The 22,925-nt window shown below is 48.8% G+C and overlaps 1 protein-coding gene and 1 long non-coding RNA gene across 2 annotated transcripts in view; one reads left to right on the forward strand and one right to left on the reverse strand.

Annotated features, from left to right (window-relative positions):
- LOC102984410 (leukocyte immunoglobulin-like receptor subfamily B member 3) overlaps nucleotides 1-2,474 on the reverse strand; it is a 20,911-nt gene extending 18,437 nt beyond the window's left edge. The window contains exons 1-4 of the mRNA XM_055079202.1: nucleotides 2,029-2,474; nucleotides 1,836-1,871; nucleotides 1,379-1,663; nucleotides 1,016-1,232 (exon numbers count right to left, since the gene is read on the reverse strand). Coding sequence (XP_054935177.1) covers nucleotides 1,016-1,232; nucleotides 1,379-1,663; nucleotides 1,836-1,871; nucleotides 2,029-2,062 — 572 coding nt within the window. The 5' untranslated portion in view covers nucleotides 2,063-2,474. The remainder of the gene's footprint in view (nucleotides 1-1,015; nucleotides 1,233-1,378; nucleotides 1,664-1,835; nucleotides 1,872-2,028) is intronic.
- The window catches only part of LOC129391439 (uncharacterized), a 52,457-nt gene that overhangs the window by 15,106 nt on the left and 14,426 nt on the right, over nucleotides 1-22,925 (forward strand). Inside the window, exon 2 of the long non-coding RNA XR_008615592.1 lies at nucleotides 6,117-6,250. This is a non-coding gene — a long non-coding RNA (uncharacterized lncRNA). The remainder of the gene's footprint in view (nucleotides 1-6,116; nucleotides 6,251-22,925) is intronic.

Here is a 22,925-nt window from a genome sequence, read left to right on the forward strand (position 1 = left end):
CGCAGTGGGGGACGGGCTGCCCCCTCCTTGGACAGAAGGAAAGTTTCCCTTGTGCTCCCTGACTGACACAGCAGGGTCACGTTCTCTCCTGAGGCCACCACGGGGCCCGGCTGCACCGAGAGGGAGGGCGTGTCAGGGAACGATCCTAGAGAGAGGAAGGGGGGTGAGGGGCTGCCCGCCCCCCTGGTTCTGAACTGTGACTCAGCAGGGCCTCCCTGAGGCCCCTCTTTTCTGTCTGTCTCTGTTTTCTGAGTCTCTCCCTCTCCCTGCCCACCCCCGTCTCTCTGTGTCTCTCCCCCTCCCTCCCTGGGGACCCCTCACGCCTGGTCCCAGCATCACCACCTGGGGCTCCCCCGGCAGGGCCTGTGCAGAGTCTGGGTCCCTGACTGACCCGCCGGCTCCTCACCTGCCACCAGGACGTCCAGGGGGTCACTGGGGGCCGACCACTCGGAGGAGAGGTTGTGTCCACCGTAGCATGTGTACCGGCCCCCGTGGGTGTAGGTCACCGGGCCCAGGGGGAAGTCGGCCTGAGAGAGCCCAGCCTGGGGCTGCCGGCCAGGGCGCTGGGCGAGGGCCTGTCTCCCCTCCTGGGACAGAGCGAATCTGTCATAGCCGACGTCAGAGCGACACTGGAGGGTCAGGCTCCGTCCAGAGGCCACGACAGGGCCCTGCGGGGTCAGGAGGGAGGGCTTCCCAGACACACCTGGGGGAAGAGCAGCCCGGGGCTGCAGGGGCTGGTTCCTCCCATGAAGCCCCTTCTCCCGTCCTGGTCCCCAGGCCTCCCTGTCGCTCACACTCTGTGTCTCTGTCCTGTGCGCCCCACTCCCCCCTCACCCCACCCTCTCATCTGGGCCATCCTGGGAGAAAAGCATCTAATAATCTGTCTCGTGCCTCAGAAAGTGCGTGAGGCCAGGGTGGGACTTCCTCACCTGAGACCAGGAGCTCCAGGGGGTCACTGGGGTCTGACCACACCAGGTAGGTGTGCCTGTTAAAGCCTTGGCATCTGAACATCCACCTGTGACTGGGGGTCACGGGACCCACGGAGAACAGGGCCCGGGTCTGCCGATAGGGGCGTCGCTGTGCATCCAGGGTCAAGGAGGACTTGGGTTCTCCTTCCTTAGTCAGAATGAACCCGTCCCATCCCTGCCATGAGCCACACTGGAGGGTAACAGTCCCTCCCGAGGTCACCACAGGGCTCGGCAGGGCTGAGAGGGTGGGTTTGCTGTGGGCCACTAGGAGAGAAGGAGGGAGCTTGTGAAATGGGGCGCACACCCCCTCGCCTCCCCCAGGGCTGGGCTGTGAGAGGGACACACCCCTGAGAGCAGACCCCCTTCCTGAGGGCAGAGCCTGAGGCCGGGACCCCCGAGTGTCCTCTCACCTGTCACCACCAGATCCAGGGGGTCACTGCGCTCTGACCAGCCAGCGGGGCTGTGATAGGAACAGTGATATCTCCCTGCGTCGGACTGTGTCATGTATGAGATGGAGAACTTGCCCTTGTCCCCGGGCTCCAGTGGGAGCTCTCTGTACCAGGGAGCTGAGCTTCCCTCTTTATCCAGACGGAACTCCTGGGCCCCCAGGGTCCCCTGACACCAGATGGTCACGGGGCTCCCCCAGGGGATCACAGAGCCTGGCTCAGCCCAGATGCTGGGTTTGGGGAGGGTCCCTGGAAGGACATCAGAGGCTGGGTCACAAGACATCCTCACCCCCAGGTCCCCAGCTCTCAGCCCCAACCTCCCCGACTCCCCCTCCTTCAGCCCAGAGCTGCTGTCCCCCGTCCGCATTGCCCCTTGTCCCCATGTGCAGGAGGGAGCTCGGACACCTGGGGACAGACTCACCTGCCGGCACCTGGGCGCCCAGGCCCACACTCAGCCCTGGAAGAGAGACCCCTGTGAGAGATTTGCCCTGAATCCTGAGCAGCGCCTCTCCTGCCCCTGAGCCTGCTGCGTCCTGGGGCCTCCTGACAGCGCAGCCTGGCTGTGGGGAGGGGTCGTTCCCTGACTAGGGCTTCCCCTCCCGCCTCCATCTCACCGAGGCAGAGCAGGGCCGTGAGGCTGGGGGTCATGGCGTCTCGTCCCTGTGGTCCGGGCGGTGCAGACGGAGGAGAGCACGGTGCCCACAGGACAGACAGACCCACAGGGTGTGTCCTCTGGGAGGCTGGTCCTCCCGTCACGGGGCTGTCACGTCAGCAGCCCCACAGGAAGGGGAACTGCCTCTCCATGACAGCCTGGCTGTCTTTCCCATGACACACCCAGTGTTTTCCTGAGACACCTCTTCCAGGTGAGGGTGACCCGGGCACGTCCTTCCCTCTCAGAGCCTCCCCGTTGGGTCTCCTTCGTCCTCAGCCCGTCCATCAGCACGTCCCTGTGGGGTCCTCACCGTGGACAGGGGTCACCCAGGCCCTGGCGGTGCTTCAGGGAGGATGCAGGTTCCTGCTGCACCGCAGAGCTCAGATCAGCAGAGACACACGTTTAACGTCTGCCTACAGCTCCGTGGAGGTCAACGTGGCAAAGAGCACAGAGAAGTTCAGGGAAATAAGGAAGGAAACATGCCTGCTCCCCTGGCCCCAGAGTGTGGGTTTGCTTTCTATCTCAGCCCCCTTCAGGGACTTCTCCCTTTTTCTTGGAACAGCGTCCACCCACCTTCCTGGGAAGAAGCCCTGAGTCGTTCCTGCCTGCTCGGTGGCCCTTGATCCTTGGACAGGGCTCTCCTCCCCATCCTGCCATCCTGCCTGGAAGCTTAGGGGACGTTGACGTGAGTTAGAGGTCTCACGTTGAAGGAAAACGCCTCTGTTTAAATCTGTGCCCCCTGCTCTTGTAACCGCGAGGGCAGTGCCCTTCCCGAGCCTGAGTTTCCTCCTCTGCATGTTGTCAGGAGCCCCCTCCTCAGAGTGGCTGTGAGCTCAGTGGTGACAGGTTCACTGCAGGATCATCACTGTTAATTTCCGGAGCAGGTGACGCAGGAGCGGGCGGGACGTGAAAGGGTCCTGGGCTCAGACTCCACGCAAAGTGGGTGACTGTGGCGCCACCCGAGAGCCTCCTCTGCTCCTAACACGGAGAAATGCTGTTGGGAATATTTCTGAAACACGTACCCACAGACACATGCAGAAGAAGAGAAAGTTCCCCAAACGGAGAGGGAACCAGAGCAAAGAAGAGGGAACTAGGCTGAGAGGCCCCCGCTGGCCGGGATCATCAGGGGCTCATAGGGAGGAGGTTCCCACCTGTGGGGACAGAGAGAGGGACCCAGGTCGTCACAGGCGGGGAGGGGTCAGGGCTCCGGTGAGGGCTGAAGCTGCGGCCCCACTTCCCCGCGTGTCTGGACGGGTACTGGGACAGCTCTGCTCACTGCCCCAAGCCCGTGGTCAGCTTTGAGCCACCTCCCCTGTGGGGCATGAAAGAGACTCAGTCCACGATTGTCAGCCATGGGCGTCCACCCTCGTGAGAGTGTGAGGGTCCCATTGGGCCATCCCTGAGGGCACAGCTGTGAGCAGATGCTAAGTCTGAGCCGGTGGGCAGCACGGGGCAGGAGCAGGGGCAGCAGTGTCCCTGGTCAGCCCGCCCCCAGGACAGCCCTGGGAGAAGCCTTCTAGGAAAGGTCGGGGCGTGAGGGGAGAGCCTTTAACAGGCACGGACATCACGGTGACCCTAGTAATGACGACAGTGCTACGGACAGCCGTCTGCTGACGAATGGGGGTGTCCTAGGCAAGGAAATAGAGTCAGCAGGAAACCAATAAAGAGGTGAAAAAAATACATAGAATGTACTGGATGTGAATACCTTGATTGTATAACAACGCAATTAGTGACTTTGCTGAAATAAAAATATGAAAAACAGAATCAGTAGGAAAATATGACAGTCGATTTAAACTAAGCGTGTTTAAATATCTGAAAAATAAAGGCAGCCAGCCATATGGATTATTGTATAGAAGAACTGGCAGTTATTGAAAAGAGTTAGAACAGGTAAAGATGACACATCCAGTAGAATCAGCACCTTAACAAATGTCATCCCATCAAGGACAAGACAGCTGAGGGACCAGTTATGAAATTGAATACAATATTGAGGAAATGTTCCAGAATGAAGGTTAGAGAGAGCAGAAATGGAAATTCAAGATACTTGGGCAATAGAGTGAGGAGGGCCAACGTCATATCTATTGTAAGTGTCAGAAGGAAAGGTCATGACGTATAACAACGGCCAAAGAAATACAGAATTGAACATTTTTCAGAGATGCGGACAGGCCAACTACGTGCTAGGACGCATGTATTTAAAAGTGACATCTGTATCTTGACCCTTCATGGTAAATTAAGAAAATGAAGGTTAAATTTAAAAAAAAAGTATCTCAGACTGAACTGTACACTTCAAAATGGTTAATTCTATTTTGTGTAAATTTAAACTGAAAAAAATCAAGGACAAGTGTTCTGGGGCCTTACAAATGACCTGAAACTACTTCCTGTAGAAAATACAAATTACCATTAAGAGAATGACAAGCTCATTGGGACCAGACTACCCCCTACCAAAAGGCGATGCCAGAAGATACTGGAGAAATACCTTCAGGGAATTAATTGGGAAGAATTTTACAGTGAGCCAAATTATTTTTAAGGGACAAAAGTGAAAGGCTCATCAGAGGGTAAATCCCTAAATACGAGGAGATTCCAGGCACCACATCTGACCTGTGGGTGCTGTGTCCATTCCGCTAAGCCCACCACGTCAGGCTGCGTCTTCCTGAGAGATAAGGAGGGTTCTGGCGGGGATGGATCCCTTACGCATCACATGTATGTTCCTCTCCTAGTAGTTGAGTCACACACTTAGTTTGAAATAAGAAATGTTTTCAAGTAACTTGATAAAGAGAATGAGAGTGAAAGAAGGCATTTCCAGAGACGCAAGTTCTTAGATATTTTACTATTTTCACACTCAGTGAAAGGAATACTAAGAGATGTAATGGAGAAAGTGAGATGTAACATGAGAAAAAAATAGTAAAAAAAAGCACTGAAAAATTAACAAACACAACTTGTACACACACCCACAGATGCACCCACACGTGTGCCCACACACACACAGATGTGCACATGCACATACACGTATATAGAGTACCCATATTTCAGGTAAAGTATAATGAGAACGTTGTCTTCTCTAATGGAGGAGGAGAATGCATAGTTGTTTAGAAATAAAAATGTAAATATATATGTTAACATGGGAGTAACTGCCTAAAATTAGAAATGGAGTAACTACCAATGTGCTTGGTGTAATTAAATGAAAGAAAAAATTTTCAGCTTTATTGAGATATAAGTAACAAAAATTGTATATATTTAAGATGTACAACTTAATGTTTTTATTTTTTAAAAAAACATTTATTCATTTATTTATTTATTTACTCATTTATTTGGCTGTGTTGGGTCTTCGTTGTGGCCCGCAGGATCTTCGCTGTGGCAGGCGGGATCTTTCGTTGCGCGCGCAGGCTCCAGAGTGCACGGGCTCAGTAGCTGCAGCTCAGGGGCTTAGTTGCCCCGTGGCATGTGGGATCTTAGTTCCCTGACCAGGGATCCAACCTGCGTCCCAAGCATTGGAAGGTGGATTCTTAACCACCGGACCACCAGGGAAGTCCCACTTGATGTTTTTCTATACACTTACCTTGTGAAATAATCACCACAATTAAGCTAATTAGCATATCCACGACCTCACATACTGAACATTTGTGTGTGAGTGTGTGTGTGGTGAGAACACTTAAGGTCTATCCTGTAAGCAAATTTCAAGTCTACAATGGAATATTGTGAACTGTAGTCACATCACTGTACATCACATCTCCAGAAGTTACTCGACTGCGTAACTGAAACTTTGTTCCCCGTGACCAGCTTCTCCCCATTGACCCCTTTCCCAGCCTCTGGCAACTACCATTCTCCTGTGTTTCTATGAGTCTGACTATTTTAGATCCCCCAGGGAAGTGAGCTCGGGCTGTATTTGTCTTTCTGTGTCTGGCTTATTTTACTTCACATAATGTCCTCCAGCTTCATCCACGTTTCCCAAACGGAAGGATGCCCTTCTTTTTAAAGGCTGAATAATATTCCAGTGTGTGTGTGCGCGCGTGCGTGCGTATCTCACATTTTCTATATCTCTTCATCTTTCGACAGGCATTGAGGTTGTATCCATATCCTGGCTAATGTGAATAAGGCTGCAGTGAACATAGGAGTGCAGATATCTCTCTGAGATCGTGGTTTCATCTGCTTTGGATATATACCCGGAAGTGGAATTGCCGGCTCATATGGTAGGTAGTTCTATTTTTAATTTTTTGAGGAAACTCCATACTGTTTTCCACAGTGGCTGCACCGATTTGCGTTCCCACCAACAATGCATGGGGTTCTCTTTTCTCCACAATTTTGCCAACACTTGTTATCTTTTTAAAAAATTAACTTATTTAATTTATTTATTTTTGGCTGCGCTGGGTCTTCATTGCTGTGCGCGGGCTTTCTCTAGTTGCGGTGAGCGGGGGCTACTCTTCCTTGCGGTGCGCGGGCTTCTCATTGCAGTGGCTTCTCTTGTTGTGGAGCACAGGCTCTAGGCGCGCGGGCTTCAGTAGTTGTAGCTCGCGGGCTCTAGAGCGCAGGCTCAGTAGTTGTGGCGCACAGGCTCAGTAGTTCTGGCTCACGGGCTTAGTTGCTCCGAGGCATGTGGGATCTTCCCGGACCGGGGCACGAACCCGTGTCCCCTGCGTTGGCAGGTGGATTCTTAACCACTGCGCCACCAGGGAAGCCCGACACTTGTTATCTTTTGTCTGTTTCATAACAGCCATTCTAACAGGTGTGAGGTGATATCTCACTGTGGTTTTGATTTGTGTTTCCCTGAGGATTAGTGATGTTGAGCAGCTTTTCATGTGCTGTTTGGCCATCGGGACGTCTTCTTTTGAGAAATGCCTATTCAGGTCCTTTACCTGTTTTTTAAATTGGGTTGTTACTACTTTGCATTGAGTTGTGTGAGCTCCTTGCATATTTTGACAAGTAGCTCCTTATCAGATACATGGTTTGCAAATATCTTCTCCCATTCTACACGTTGCCAGTTTCACTCTGTTGTCTGTTTCCTTTGCTGTGTAGAAGCTTTTAATATGATGCAATCCCCCTGTCTATTTTTGTCTTTGTTGCCTGTGCTTTTGGTGTCATATCCAAAAAACCATTGTCCAAACTCACATCAAGAAGCTTTTCCCCTATGCTTTCTTCTTGTAGTTTTATGGTTTCAGGCCTTATGGTTAAGTCTCTGATCCATCTTGACTTGACTTTATATTTGGTGTGAGCTTGAGCGTCTAGTTTCATTCTTCTGCATGTGGGTGTCTAGTTTTCCCAGCACCATTTATTGAAAGTACTATCCTTTCCCAATTGTGTGTTCTTGGCACCCTTGTGGAAGATAGTTCACGGAGCTTCTTTAAGACAGTTATTTTGAACAATTAGGCAACTGATAGATCTTCATCTTTTACGGTTTATGTTTTGCCTTCGGCAGTGTCACATTCCCTGATTCTTCGTGTGTCTTATAGCTTTGCTTTGGTGTCTGTGCGTTGGAAGAAACAGCCACCTGTTCCAGTCGTTATGGTCGGATTTTGCAGATCAGCCCAGTTAGAGATTCTGGAGCCTCTCAAACGTGTTCTGTGGACGTGCAAGCTCCACATCCCTCCCTCCTGGGGAAAGGATTCCGAGTTGTGTGCCTTCACCGTGTCCCCCCTTCCCCTGGAGGAGTGCAGGGGACCGCGGGGGTTGGGGGCGGGCTCCATTTTCCTCCTCCTGAGGGAGAAGTCTCAGGATCCGTCCTCCTCTCCATCCTGCCAGGCTCTGCCGGCTACTAGAGCGCCTGTCCCTCTCTTCCTTCTTTGCTGCCCCCACGTGGGCCTGTGGCCTCGGGCTCTGAGTGAGGTGAGAGGCCAGGAGGTCTCTGAGGCAGTGCCCGGAGCCTGGGGATGTGGGTGCAGCTTCACTCCCGCTGGCCTGGAGGGAGGAGCCTCTCAGCGCTGAGGGTGCCAGCTTGGGGGAGGGGGGACAGGGGGAGGGAACTGCTCCTTTTATCCTTTCAAAGTGGTTTTTCTTCGTTCTATGCTCATTCCAGGTGTTGCACCTTGCTAACTGGATCCTGCAGTTCGCATAAAATTTATTTTCCCCAAATACCGTCGTTTTATCAGTGTTTATGTGCGGGGACGAGAGCTGGGACTTCCTGTTCTGCCATCTTGCCTAAAACGTTGATTAATTTTTCTAGAATGCATCCTAGTGAGACCAGAAATGGAAAAATAGAAGCAATAGCTAATCTACACAGGAAATAAAATGAGAAGACTAAACAGATATCGGTCACAGTTTCTAATGAGAGAAATGAGAATGCCATTAGGCAGCACTTGAAGAAGAGACCACAGACCTAGACAACAGGGCACCCTCCACTCAAGGGGACTAGGGCTCTCCCTCACCCTAGTGGGGGCAAAATTACTTTTTTTTTTTTAAATAGAAGTATAGTTAATTTACAATGTTGCATTAGTTCCAAGTGTATAGCAAAGTAATTCACTTATATATACATATTCTTTTTCAGATTCTTTCCGTCATAGATTTTTATGAGATATTGAGCATGGTTCCCTGTGGTATACAGTAGGTCCTTGTTGTTTATCTATTTTATGTAAAGTAGTGTGTATCTGCAAATCCCAGATTCCTAATTGATCCCTTCCCCCTTTATCCCCTTTGGTAACCATAAGGTTGTTTTGTCTGTCTGTGAGTGTATTTCTGTTTTATAAATAAGTCTATTTGTATCATGTTTTAAGATTCCACATATAAGTGAAATCACATGATATTTGTCTTTCTCTTTCTGACATACTTCACTTAGTATGATAATCTCTAAGTCCATTCATGGTGCTTCAAAGGGCATTATTTCATTCTTTTTATGGCTACGTAATATTCCATTATACATATATCACATCTTCTTTATCCATCTGTCGATGGACATTAAGGTTGCTTCCACATCTTGGCTACTGTAAATAATGCTGCTAGGTACATTGGGGTGCATGTATGTTTTCGAATTAGAGTTTTTTCCAGATATATGCCCAAGAGTGAGGTTGCAGGATCATATGGTAACTCTGTTTTTAGATTTTAAGTGACCTTCACACTGTTCTCCATAGTGGCTGCAACAATTTACATTCCCAGCAACAATGTAGTAAGGTTGCTTTTTCTCCACACCCTCTCCAGCATTTATTATTTGTAGATTTTTGATGATGGCCATTCTGACCAGTGTGAGGTGATACCTCACTGTGGTTTTGATTTGTATTTCTCTAATAATTAGTGATGTTGAACATCTTTTCACGCGCCTCTTGGCTTTGTGTATGTCTTCTTTGGAGAAATGTCTATTTAGGTCTTCTGTCCAGTTTTTAATTGAGTTTTTTTTAATATATTAAGCTGTATGAGCTGTTTGTATATTTTTGAAATTAATCCCTTGTCCTTAGCATTGTTTGCATATTTTTCTCCCAGTCCTAGGTTGTTTTTTCGTTTTGTTTATGGTTTCCTTTGCTGTGCAAAAGTTTTAAGTTTAATTTGTTCCCATTTGTTTATTTTTTAAACTTCTATTACTTTAGGAGATGGATCCCCAAAAATATTGCTGCAATTTATGTCAAAGCGTGTTCTGCTTATACTTTCCTCTAGGAGTGTTATAGTATCCGGTCTTACATTTAGGTCTTTAATCCATTTGGGTTTATTTTTGTATATGGTGTTAGAGAATCTTAAGTTTCATTCTTTTGCATGGAGCTGCCAGTTTTCCCAGCACCACTTATTGAAGAGACTATCTTTTCTCCATTGTATATTCTTGCTTCCTTTGTCATAGGTTTATTGACCATAAGTGTGTGGGTTTTTTTCTGGGCTCTCTATTCTGTTCCATTGATCTATGAGTCTGCTTTTGTGCCAGTACCATAGTGTTTTGATGACTGTAGCTTCATAGTATAGTCTGAAATCAGGGAGTGTGATTCCTCCAGCTCCGTTCTTCTTTCTCACGATTGTTTTGGCTATTCGGGGTCTTTTGTGTTTCCATACAAATGAAGATATTTTTTGTTCTTTCTCCGTGAAAAATGCCATTGGTGATTTGATAGGGACTGCACTGAATCTGTAGATTGCCTTGGGTAGTGTGGTCATTTTTACAATATTGAGTCTTCCAATCCAAGAACACAGTATATCTTTCCCTGGGGTACATTTATTTCTAATTGACCTTCCAGGGAATCTGTAGCCCTTTGAGTATCCATATTTAGGGATAGAAATGCATCGAAGCTCTTGGCTCTTAGTGAGATTTGGTGGACTACTGTCTCAAGAGATGCAAATACTTAATAATAGTAATTATATTTTGTATTTTATAACCCATGTGTCATCTCTTGTAAGCCTCCCAGTTACTTTGTGGAAGAATATTTACTTTAAAAAAAACAAAACAAAAACAAGGATGAAACTCCCTGAAAGAGCACATGTGATTTATTCACATTCAGCATGCCAACAGGTGATTCTCTTACAAGAACCAGATGGTTCACACTCCCAGTCCAGTGCTTTTTACTGAGATTGATCTCCTTGAAGTCTCTTGTGCTATGACGTGCAGAGCTGTGGGAGCTACTGCTTTATGTGGGAAGTTCATATAACCAGCAAAGAGGCTCAGGGGAAAACAGGTGTGAGGACTGTAACTGAAGTGTCTTTAAGATGCTCTGCTGGACCAGCTGGGTGCATAGTCTCTCCTGGACTCACCTGGCTTTTCCTGAGGGCAGATACTCATTTGGGGGAAATAATGCCCCTGTTCAACGAGAAGTTCTAGGGTGTGCCTCGTTCTGAACAGGGTCTTAGTCCAAGGACAGACTCTGCCGTGTCTCTCATGTGCCCTCTGATGGCCACAGGGAGGATAGCTCTAAGCTGGAAGAAAAGTGCCTTTCAAGGCCACCCCATTTGACAGATGAGAGTTCTTTCTTGAGCTAAGCGTACTTGTCTCCACCTCCCTCCTCCATATTCTCCAGCTAAATTTAGTCTTTCACCATTAAGTATGATGTTCTCTGTAGGCTTTCGTAGGGGTCCTGTGTCCGACTGAGGAAGTGCCCTTCAATACTAGAGTGCCAAGAGTTTTGTTTTATTGTATCTTTAATCATGAATGGAGGTTGGATTTTACCAAGTCTTTTTTCTGTATCTGTTGATAGGATCATGTGGTTTTTCATTTTTTAGACAAATAATATGGTTGCTTGATTTTTGAATATCAAGCCAATGTTGCATTCCTGGGATAAGCCCCACTTGGATGTGGTGTGGTATTTTAAAAGTATGTTGTTAAATTTGATTTGCTAATATTTTGTTGAAGACGTTTGTGTTTATGCTTATGAGGGAGACTGGCCTGCAAATTTTTGTTTTATTTTGTTTTCATTTTGTTTACTTTTACTATGAGAGTTGGTCTGGCCTCATAAATTAATACAACATTTCCTCCTCATCTCGTTTCCAGAAGAGATTGAGTAGAATTGATATTATTGTTTTTACATGTTTTCTATAATTTGCAAGTAAAACCATTCAGGCCTGGAGATTTCTTTGGGAAAATTTTAATCTAAGAATTCAAAATCTTGAATGTGAGACTAGCAAACTGTTTTAAAGTCTGACAATAACAAGTGTTAGTGAAGGTCTGGGACAAAAGGAATTACTCCACATTGTTTCCGGTTATACAAAATAAGACAGTTAATTAAATGAGAAATGTATCATTATCCCTTAGATTTTCAAATATGTTTATGCCACCCAGGAGATTCTTCCCATATAAAACCTAGAAAAACTTGCACATATAGACAATAAAATACTACAAGGATGTTTCCAGTATATAATACAGCAGGCAAAATTAACAAACTACAGTTCTTCTAGCTTCCACGTAGAGGATGAGTAAGTTCTGGGGATCTAATGCACAGCATTGTGATTATAATTAACAATAATGTAGTATATACTTGAAAGTTGTTAAGAGGGTAAATCGTAAATGTTCTAATCACAAAAAAGTAGAGGTATGATAAGGAAAGGTCTAATGACATGCTTTGCATGTCAATATACCATTTTTTCCAACACCATTTATTTATTTATTTTTAACATCTTTATTGGAGTGTAATTGCTTTACAATGGTGTGTTAGTTTCTGCTTTATAAGAAAGTGAATCAGCTATATGTATACATATGTCCCCATATCTCCTCCCTCTTGCGTCTCCCTCCCACCCTCCCTATCCCACCCCTCTAGGTGGTCACAAAGCACCGAGCTGATCTCTGTGCTATGCGGCTGCTTCCCACTAGCTATCTATGTTACATTTAGTAGTGTATATATGTCCATGCCACTCTCTCACTTCGTCCCAACTTACCCTTCCCCCTCCCCATGTCCTCAAGTCCATTCTCTACGTATGTGACCTTAGGTTCTTCAGAACCTAAGGTTCTTCAGAACGATTTTATTTTTTTAGATTCCATATATATGTGTTAGCATACGGTATCTGTTTTACACTTTCTGACTTAACTTCACTCTGTATGACAGACTCTAGGTCCATCCACCTCACTACAAATAACTCAATTTTTTTTCTGTTTATGGCTGGGTAATATTCCATTGTATATATGACCAACACCATTTATTGAAGAGACTGTCCTTTACCCATTGTGTACTCTTGACTCTCATGTCAAATATTAGTTGACTATACACGTGTCGGTTTATTTCTAGGATTTTGATTCTGTTCCGTTGGTCTATATATCTGTTTGTTTTTTTCTATTACCATACTGTTTTAATACTATATCTCTGTAGTATATTTTGAAATCAGGCAGTGATGCCTCCAGCTTGTTCTTTTTCAAGATTCTTTGACTATTTGTGGTGCCTGTAGTTCTTTTTTTTCATTTTCTGTCATGTCATATCAATTATACTTCTTTTTAAAATTGAAGTATAGTTGATTTACAACATTGTTACTTTCAGGTGTACAGCATAGTGATTCTTTTGTGTGTGTGTGATTTGCAGATTATATTCCTTTATAGGTTATTATATTGGGTATAATTTTCTGTGCTATACAGTAAATCCTTGTTGCTTATCTATTACACGTATAGTAGTTTGCATCTGTTAATCCCATACTTTTAATTTCTATCTCGCCCCCTATCGCTTCCCTTTGGTAACCATAATTTTGTTTACTATGTCTATGAGTCTGTTTCTATTTTGTGTACAGATTTCTTTGTATTATTTTTCACATATAAGTGATATCATATGATATGTGTCTTTCTCTGACTTGTTTAACTAAACATAATATTGTCTAGTTCCATCCATGCTGCTGCAAATGGCAATTTTCATTTTATGGCTGAATAATATTCCATTATGTATATATATGTATGTGTATATATATATGTATATATATACACATACATATATATACCATATCTTCTTAATCCATCATCTGTTGATGGGCACTTTGGTTGTTTCCATGTCTTGGCTATGTGGCTTGTCTTGTAAATAGTGCTGCTATGAACACTGAGGTACATGCATCTTTTCAAATTATGTTTTTCTCCAGATATATGCCCAGCGGGCTGGATCGTATGGTAGCTCTATTTTGAGGTTTTTTAGCATCCTCCTTACTGTTTTTCACAGTGGCTGCACCAATGTACATTCCCACCAAGAGTGTAGGAGGGTTCCCTTTTCTCCACACCCTCTCCAGCATTTATTATTTGCAGTTTTTGATGTTAACCCTGGTGACTGTACTGTGGTGATACCTCGTTGTAGTTTTGCTTCACATTTCTCTAGTAATTAACAATGTTGAGCATCTTTTCATGTGCCTGTTGGCTGTCTGTATGTCTTTGGGAAAATGTCTATTTAGTTCTTCTGCCCATTTTTTGATTGGGTTGTTTATTTCTTTGAGTTTGAGTCATATGAGCAGTTTGTATATGTTGGTCGTATCGTTTACAAATATTTTCCCCCATTGCGTATGTTGTGTCTTCATTTTGTTGATGGTTTCCTTTGCTGTGCAAAAGCTTTTAAGTTTGATTATGCCCCATTTGTTTATTTTTGCTGTAATTTCTTTTGCCTTGGGAGACTGATTTAAGAAAATATTAGTACAATTCGGAGTTCCCTAGTGGTCCAGTGGTTAGGACTCAGCACTTTCACTGCCGTGGCCCAGGTTCAAGCCCTGGTTGGGGAAGTAATATCCTGCAAGAGGCGCAGGACAGTCAAAAAAATAAATAAGGCTATGAAAATATTGGTACAATTTATATCAAAGAGTGTTTTGCCTATGTTCTCTTCTAGGAGTTTTATAGTGTCAGGTCTTTTTAAAAATATTTATTTATTTTATTTATTTATTTTTGGCTGTGTTGGGTCTTCGTTGCTGTGCACGGGCTTTCTCTAGTTGCAGCGAGCGGGGTCTGCTCTTCACTGTGGTGCACGGGCTTCTCATTGCGGTGGCTTCTCTTGTTGCAGAGCACGGGCTCTAGGCGTGTGGGCTTCAGTAGTTGTGGCACGCGGGCTCAGTAGTTGTGGCTCGTGGGCTCTAGAGTGCAGGCTCAGTAGTTGTGGCTCACAGGCCCAGCCGCTCTGCGGCATGTGGGATCTTCCCAGACCAGGGCTCGAACCCGTGTCCCCTGCATTGGCAGGCAGATTCTTAACCACTGTGCCACCAGGGAAGTCCTATAGTGTCATGTCTTGCATTGAGGTCTTTAAAGCATTTTGAGTTTATTTGTGTATATGGTGTGAGGGAGTGCTCTAATTTGATGCCTTACATGCAGCTGTCCAGTGAATCCCACCACCCCCTTGACCTGCAAATGAGAGGCCACCTTCACTCTGCCCTTCATAGTGTAGGGCTGATTCCATAGGTGCCGTGATGACCCTAAGGGCTCCTTGAAATCAGCACCCAGACAGAGGCGGGGAGGGCGCCTGCTCTTTTCTCCCTCTCTCAGCTGGGCATCTTCCCCTTCACGCATTTCTTCTCACTATGACCACCCAGTAGGCACCAGTGACCTCAGTTATACTTGAGACATGAAGCCCCCTCCTTCCTTCATCTCCACGCCCACCCCCAGGTCCGGTGGGAAGCGCCCCTTCTGTAAAGGTTTAGTGGGGAAGGGTTAACAGAAGTTCAGCCCAGGACTGGGGAGACTGTCTCTTCTAGGCTAAGAGGACTCTGTTACTCAGCAGACATGGCGTTCGTGCATGTGGGTGAGAGCCTGCAGGCCCGAAATGCTTCCTGCAACAAGGACGGAAGGAGGATGTGGTGTGTGTCTGGATCTTCATGTTGTTCTTAGCTCCATGTCTTCCCTCAAAGTTCAGAGCTTCCGCTCTTCTGTCTCCCTTCTGCACACACCTAGCACTGCCTGGACCCTGGGGTGGGGTGAGTGGAGTAGAGGGAGAGGGACTCCCCCTGTATTGTCCATCCCTCTGTGGGGTGGGGCCGCCTGCGGCTGACGTCCCTGTGTCTCTCTTCTCCTCCTCCAGCTCAGAGCTCCCCTGGGTCAGGGCTGTGAGCCGAGGGGCTGGCTCCTCCATGGATATGGGGAGGGGGCTCCTCACCTGAGACTGGGAGCTCCAGGGGTCGCTGGGCTGTGACATCAGGGAGGGGGAGGTGTGAGTGAGCTGTAGCACGTGTAGGTCCCACTGTGGGCTGAGGTCACAGGACTCAAGGTGAAGTTGTTCTGAGAGGGTGGAGCCGTGTCCTGCAGACGAAGGATCTGGGGAGGAGCGAGTGACCCCTCCTTGGACAGATGGAGGGGATCGGAGCAGACCTCAGAGCCACACTGCAGGGTCGTGTTCTCTCCCCAGGGCGCTGGAGGTCCCGGCTGGGCTGAGAGGAGGGTGTCCTGTACATTCCTGGGGGCGAGGAAGGTCGGGATGTGTGGAGAGCCACCCCCAACACACCCTTGACCCTGAGCTGAGGGACCACCATCCTCTCTCCAGGGACCCTGTCTGTGACCCCCTCTCAGCTGCTCCCAGCCCCTCTGTGTGGGTCTCTCTTATCTCCCGGCACGCGCTCCATTTTTCTCGCTCTCCCTGGACCGCTGCCCTATCTCAGTGTCTGCTCTAGGACCCCCTCCCAGGACCCCATCTCCACCAGGAGTGAGCCTGGGCCCAGCACCCTGAGCAGACAGTCAGGACATGGGGCAGGACAGGGGCTCCTCACCAGCGGTCAGGCTGTCTCCACGGAGCACGAGCGAGCCCGGCTGGGCTGAGGGGGAGGGCTCCCTGCACACGCCTGCAGAGAAGGGACAGTGGCACCGAGGGGCACGCACACCCCACATTGCTCACTGGGGCTGCAGTGGGAGTTCTCCCTGGTCCCTCCCAGGCCTCCCGCCAGTGGTTCTGCCCCAGGAGGCCACTGCCCCTGACCCCCCATCACCCCAGGGCTCACTGGGCACAAGGCTCAGGTCAGGGGTCCAGGAGATGATGGGGCTGGGGGCCCTCACCTGTGAGCCGGAGAGGCAGAGGGTCACTGGGGTGTGACCACACATGTGCAGGGAGCTGGGAGAATCATAGCATCCGCAGGTCCCCCCACGGGAGGCGCTCCCGGGGCCCACAGGGCACACGGCCTGTCCCCTCCCATGGGTCCTCGATGTCCGGTGTCGGGCGGGTCAGCTCCTCCCTCCTTCAGCAGGTGCAGAGTGCCCGCTGCAAACCGGGAGCTGCGTGCCAGGGACACGCTGCCTCCTGAGGCCACCAGGGGGCGCGGCTGGGCTGAGGGGGAGGGGCTCTGCGCACCCCTGAGGGCGGGGAAGGGGCTGGGTCAAAGGGGACCCTCACCCCGCTCACCGCAGCTGTGGGCTGCGAGGGGAGACGCCGTCCCCCTGAGCCCACGCTCTGCTCCCCTGCCTGTAAGGACGCCGCCGCAGTGGGCGGGGCCCGGGTCTCCCTCCTACCTGTCTCCACCGGGGGCAGGGGGTCACTCCACTCTGACCTGTCTTTCCTGCTGCGATAGACACACTGATGCCGCCGTGCAGTGCTTGAGCTCGCGGATTCAAAGGGGAAACTGGCCTTGTCACTGGAGTCCTGTGGGGCCTTGGCCTCCCAGAGTCCGGAGGGCCTCTCTCTATACAGACGGTAGACATCAGCCCTCAGAGAGCCCGGACACCAGCTGGTCACAGGGCTTCCCTTGGTGACCGTGACACCTGGGTCAGCCCAGATGGAGGGTTTGGGGAGGACCCCTGGAAAGGGATCAGACCTGAAGGGTTAGGGGTGCCCTTCTCCCCTCAGTTTCCCCAGCTGTCATTCCCCAGCCCCTCCCAGACAGGTCACCATCATTCCAGACCCGCTGTGTTCCCCCCAGATGACCAGGAGGTCTGGCGGGGACTCACCTGCCTGGACCTGGTTCCGTGGGCACCGACTCAGCCCTGGGAGAGAGTTCCCTGTGCGCGCCCATCCCCCAGCACGCATCGTACATGCTCCAGGCCTGGTCTGGGCCCTGAGTGCTGGGGTCAGATCCGGGGCTGAGCACTTCCGCCCTCCCCACCAAGTTCTGCCCGCCCCCCGAGCCTTCTTAGACCTGGGGTCTCTCCGCTTCAGACCTGGGAGGAGAGGGGCCCCTTCCCCCCTCGCTTCCCCAAAGCTCACCGAGGCAGAGAAGGGCAGTGAGGGTCGGGGTCGTGGCTGTGCCTCCCGTGGTCCCCAGCCGTGCTGGTGTCTTACAGTCCACAGAGCCGGCAGGACAGGCAGACGCGCGGGGGCGACAAGGTGCAGGCTCTGTGTTACACGTTACGGGTTCCTTCATAGCAGCCTCTCAGAAAGAGGAATAGCACCCCCAGGGCCTCACGCTGCTCTCCCTGCAGGATGGGGCCCGGGAGACAGCAGGCTCTGGGACCCTCCAGACCACATCTGGGTCTCACCAGACCCCATGCACTCTGCCTCTCCTTGGGCCAAACCCAAAGACAGAGAGTGACCCTCGTCCCATGACAGGAAGTTGAGGATGCAGGGCAGGGCCTCGGAGCAGCCCAGTTTTGGCTCCGATTCTTTTTTTTTTTTTTTTGCTGCAGAAAGCTTTATTGTTTCTCTTTGGCCCAGGGCTCGGAGAGGGCTCCAGGGCGGGTAACAGGCTGCCCAGTGGCTGCAGGGAGAGGCTTCAGGGAGAAGCCCTGACCCCAGAGGGGCTCACAGGCCGCTGGGCTCCAGGGGCTCCTGGGGGTGCCTGAGGCTGAGCCTTTGGAAGAGACACTCGCCCAGCCCAGCCTGGGGGCCGAGCAGCCTGCGGAGGTTGGTCAGGCGGTCGCCCATCTTCTTGATGAGCTTCACCTGCTCCTCCAGGAAGTGGCTCCCGGAAGTCCAGAGGTGGAGTCTGCGCGGGCAGAACCCACGGCCTGCGGACCCACAGGGCCTGGTGCAGGTTCTTCTCCGTCAGCCGGGCGGCTTCCATGGCGTCCTGGGCTTTACCCACGGCTCCTGGGACGGCTTCGGCACGTCCTGGAAGAGGGCGCGGCCACAGCGCTGCTTTTGCCTTTTCCACTGAGCTCGGGCCCTCCGGCTTCTCCTCGGCCGGTTCGCGAAACGATGTCTCGCGCCCTCGCGAGCTGCTGCGTCGGGTCGAAAGAGAAGCGCAGGGACAGGTAGGTGTGGGAGAGCGGCAGATGCACGTTACCACGCGGGTGCCGGCGGCCTCCACCTGGCGGAGTAATTGTGACGAGTCTGGGAGCTCACGCTTGGTCGGCAGTAAGGAGCTAAGCTCAGAAAATGGTGTTGGCTGGTCCCGGAGGCCGAGGAGAGCGGAGTGGGTGATTCCAAGGCTGTGACTGGGAAAAAGCTTGGAGGGTGGTCAGAGTCTGGAGGAAGGGGCGCCCCTGGGTCTGTTCAGTCCAGACACTGTGGAAGCAAGAGACACATGCGTGGCACCGCCCAGCGCACTGCTTGGTTCCAGTTCTGATTTTGCTTTTCATAGAACCTGTGTGACCTTGGAGAAGCCCCTTCCCTTTCCCGAGACGCTGAAAATGCAAAATTTGTTCCTTCCTTCCAACGTTTATTGAGCAGTTACTATATCCAGACATGAGATTCATTGGTGAAGGTGATGGATTCTTCCCCTGGACTCATGGAGCTCTGATGATGACAGCAGACAATACATATTTAGACAATAAATAATTTGGGTCTTGTTTTGTTCAGTTGTACAGAAGGAGAAAGACAGTGAGGCACAGTGACAGGTGGAAGCCCAGCAACCTTGTGATGGGAGTGTGGGAGCCTTCTGGAGAAGGAGAGACCCAGGCTGATAGAGGTTAGCACAGGAGTGGTGAGGGGCCAGCACCCTGGGCCGGGAAGAGGGGGAGCTGTTCTGAGCACTGGGGTTCAGGGGATGCTGGGCCCTGGTCACACAGGATCTAGTGCACCCTGCACGTGTGCCTGGATTTTATCCTTAAGACAAGAGGGTAATGTTCAGGAAAGGAAGGTATGAACACACAGCTGTGCTGAGATGGTCGCCACTCCGTAGAGACTGGACTGTAGGAGGACCGTGATGGTGATAAACAGTGATACGGCTCCAGCAGCAATTTGACCACTAGGTGATGAGTGGATCAGTATCTAAGTGGTTTATTAGGTTTTCTTATGTGACCCTTCCACAAATCCTACAACAAAATACATTCACAGTTCAGTGGGCTGAATCAGGAAGACTTCTGGGTGGTTTGGAAAGGGGTCTGTGGTTTTCCTAATGGGCTCAGAGATGGCCCCTTGAGAAGACACAAGTGTGGTGACAACTCAGGTGTGCGTCTGGGAGGGGAGGTGATTAACTGGGATGAGCTTGCTTTGAGGTAGGAGTTAGCTTTGCTGGTCCTGAGAGGTCAGCTTCTTCTGACCATCAGCCTCAGGGCATGTCAGCTGCAGATACTTGGAATTTACTTGAAGGCAGGTGGAGACCCTGGAAGAATTATTTTTAGGGGAGGGTCCTGCAGTAGATCGGGTTGGGGCCATGAGAATCAAATTCCTCAGCTGGGAGTGAGGCCCTGGGGTGGAAGAGCCGGGAAGCAGGTGCTGGGTTGCACCAACCAGTCCTCCTGAGTCTGCCGCCGAGCTTGCCTGTGGTGCTGGACCAGGGTCACGGATTCGCGGGGGCTGTCGGATGGGTTCATTGTACGTGAGGTGGAAGCGGGTGAAGCACTGAGGGCTCCTCCACTGTCTGCCTTGCTTGTCTAGCGGAGCTGGTGGGGCTGTCACAGAATGGATGACCCCAGGGGAGAAGGAGGCTCGGGGAGATGTTTCTAATCCTGTCAAGTGACACACAGAGGAGCCACCACCTGCCTCCTGCACTGGGAACGCGGTTTTGTTTCTCCCAAACCCTTTCTCTCTGACGTCCTTGTTTCTATCCACAGCAGCACCTTCTGGTCGTTCCTCTCCATCCAGACCTCTGAGTCATTTCTGCTCCTCCCCACCTCTTGTCCCCCAGACGGTAACTCTTTTTTTTTTTTTAATAAATTTATTTAATTATTTATGGCTGCGTTGGGTCTTCGTTGCTCCCTGCGGACTTTCTCTAGTTGCGGCGAGTGGGGCTACTTTTCATTGCGTCGTGCGGGCTTCTCGTTGTGGTGGCTTCTCTTGTTGCGCAGCTCGGGCTCCAGGCGTGTGGGCTTCAGTAGTTGTGGCTCGCGGGCTCTAGAGCGCAGGCTCAGTAGTTGTGGTGCAGAGGCTTAGTTGCTGTGCGGCCTGTGGGATCTTCCCGGACAGGGCTCAAACCCGTGTCCCCTGCATTGGCAGGCAGATTCTTAACCACTGTGCCACCAGGGAAGCCCTACTTTTAGTTTTTAAAAGAACCTCCATACTGTTCTCCATAGTGGCTGCACCAATTTATATTCCCACCATCAGTGTAGGAGGGTTCCCTTTTCGCCACACCCTCTCCAGCATTTATTATTTGTAGACTTTTTGATGATGGCCGTTCTGACCGGTAGAGGTGATAACCTCACTGTGGTTTTGGTTTGCATTTCTCTAATAATTAGTGATGTAGACTATCTTTTCATGTGCCTGTTGGCCATCTGTATGTCTTCTTGGAGAAATGTCTATTTAGGTCTTCTGTCCATTTTTGACTTGTTAGTTCGTTTTTTTGATATTCAGCTCCATGAGCTGTTTGTATATTTTGGAAATTAATCCCTTGTTGGTCCCATCATTTGCAGATACTTCTCTCAGTGAGTAGGCTGTCTTTTCATTTTGTTTACAGTCTCCTTTGCTGGGCAAAAGCTTTTAAGTTTAATTAGGCCCCATTTGTTTATATATATTTTTTATTTCCAGTTAGGCCCCATTTGTTTATATATATTTTTTATTTCCATTACTCTAAAGAGGCGGATGCAAAAAAAATATTGCTGTGATTTATGTCAAAGAGTATTCTGCCTATGTTTTTCCCTAGGAGTTTTATAATATCTGGTCTTACATTTAGGTCTTTAATTGATTTTGAATTTATTTTTGTATATGGTGTTAGAGAATGTTCTAATTTCATTCTTTTACATGCAGCTGTCCGGTTTGCCTAGCACCACTTATTGAAGAGACTGTCTTTTCTCCATTGTATATTCTTGCCTCCTTTGTCAAATACTAAAATTGACCATAGGTGTGTGTTTATTTCTGGGCTCTCACATCTGTTCGATTGATCCTTGGGTCTGTTTTTGTGCCAATATCATTCTCTTTTGATTACTATAGCTTTGTAGTATTGTCTGAAGTCTGGGAGGGTTATGCCCCCAGCTTTGTTGTTTTTCCTCAGGATTGTTTTTGCAATTCTGGGTCTTTTGTGGCTCCATATTAATTTAAGGATGATTTGTTCTAGTTCTGTGAAAAATGTCATGGGTAATTCGATAGGTATTGTGTTAAATCTGTAGATTGCTTTGAGTAGTATGGCCACTTTACCTATATTAATTATTCCAATCTAAGAGCATGGGATATCTTTCCATTTCTTTGAATTATCTTCAGTTTCCTTTATCAGTGTTTTATAGTTCTCAAAGTATATGTCTTTCACCTCCTTCATCAGGTTTACGCCTAGGTATTTTATTTTTGATGCAATTTTAAGAGATTGATTTTTTACATTTTTTCTGATATTTCACTGTTAGTGTAATGAAAAGCAACAGATGTCTCTGTGTTAATCTTGTATCCTGCTACCCTGCTGAATTCACTTATGAGTTCTAATAGTTGTGTGGAGTCTTTAGGGTTTTCTATATGGAGTATCATGCCATCTGCATGCAATGACAATTTTACCTCTTTCCTTCCAACTTGAATACCTTTTTCTTTTTCCTTGTCTGATTGCTGTGGCTAGGACTTGCAATACTATGTTGAACAGAAGTGGTGAGAGTGGGCATCCTTGTCTTGTTCCACAATTCAGCTGGAAGGCTTTCAGCTTTTCACCATTGAGTATTATGTTGTCTGTGGGTTTATCATAAATAGCTTTTATTATGTTGAGATATGTTCCCTTTGTACTCACTTTGGTGAGTATTTATCATGAATGGGTGTTGAATTTTATCAAATGCTTTTTCTGCATCTGTTGAGATGATCATGTGGTTTTGTGTGTTTTTTTTTTAAACATCTTTACCGGAGTATAATTGCTTTACACTGTTGTGTTAGTTGCTGCTGTATAACAAAGTGAATCATCTGTGTGTATACATATATCCCCATATCCCCTCCCTCTTCGGTCTCCCTCCCACCCTCCCTATCCCAGCCCTCTATGTGGTCACAAAGCACCGAGCTGATCTCCCTGTGCTATGCGCTGCTTCCCACTAGCCATCTGTTTTACATTTGGTAGTGTATATATGTCAGTGCCATCCTCTCACTTCGTCTCAGCTTACCTAACCCCTCCCTGTGTCCTCAGGTCCATTCTCTACGTCTGTGTCTTTATTCCTGTCCTGCCCCTAGGTTTTCAGAACCTTTTTTTTTTTTGATTCCATATATATGTGTTAGCATATGATATTTGTTTTTCTCTTTCTGACTTACTTCACTCTGTATGACAGACTCTAGGTCCATCTACCTCACTACAAATAACTCAATTTTGTTTCTTTTTATAGCTGAGTAATATTCCATTGTATGT

This window comes from Physeter macrocephalus, chromosome 17, assembly GCF_002837175.3.
Source record: "Physeter macrocephalus isolate SW-GA chromosome 17, ASM283717v5, whole genome shotgun sequence".
Lineage (NCBI taxonomy): Eukaryota > Metazoa > Chordata > Mammalia > Artiodactyla > Physeteridae > Physeter > Physeter macrocephalus.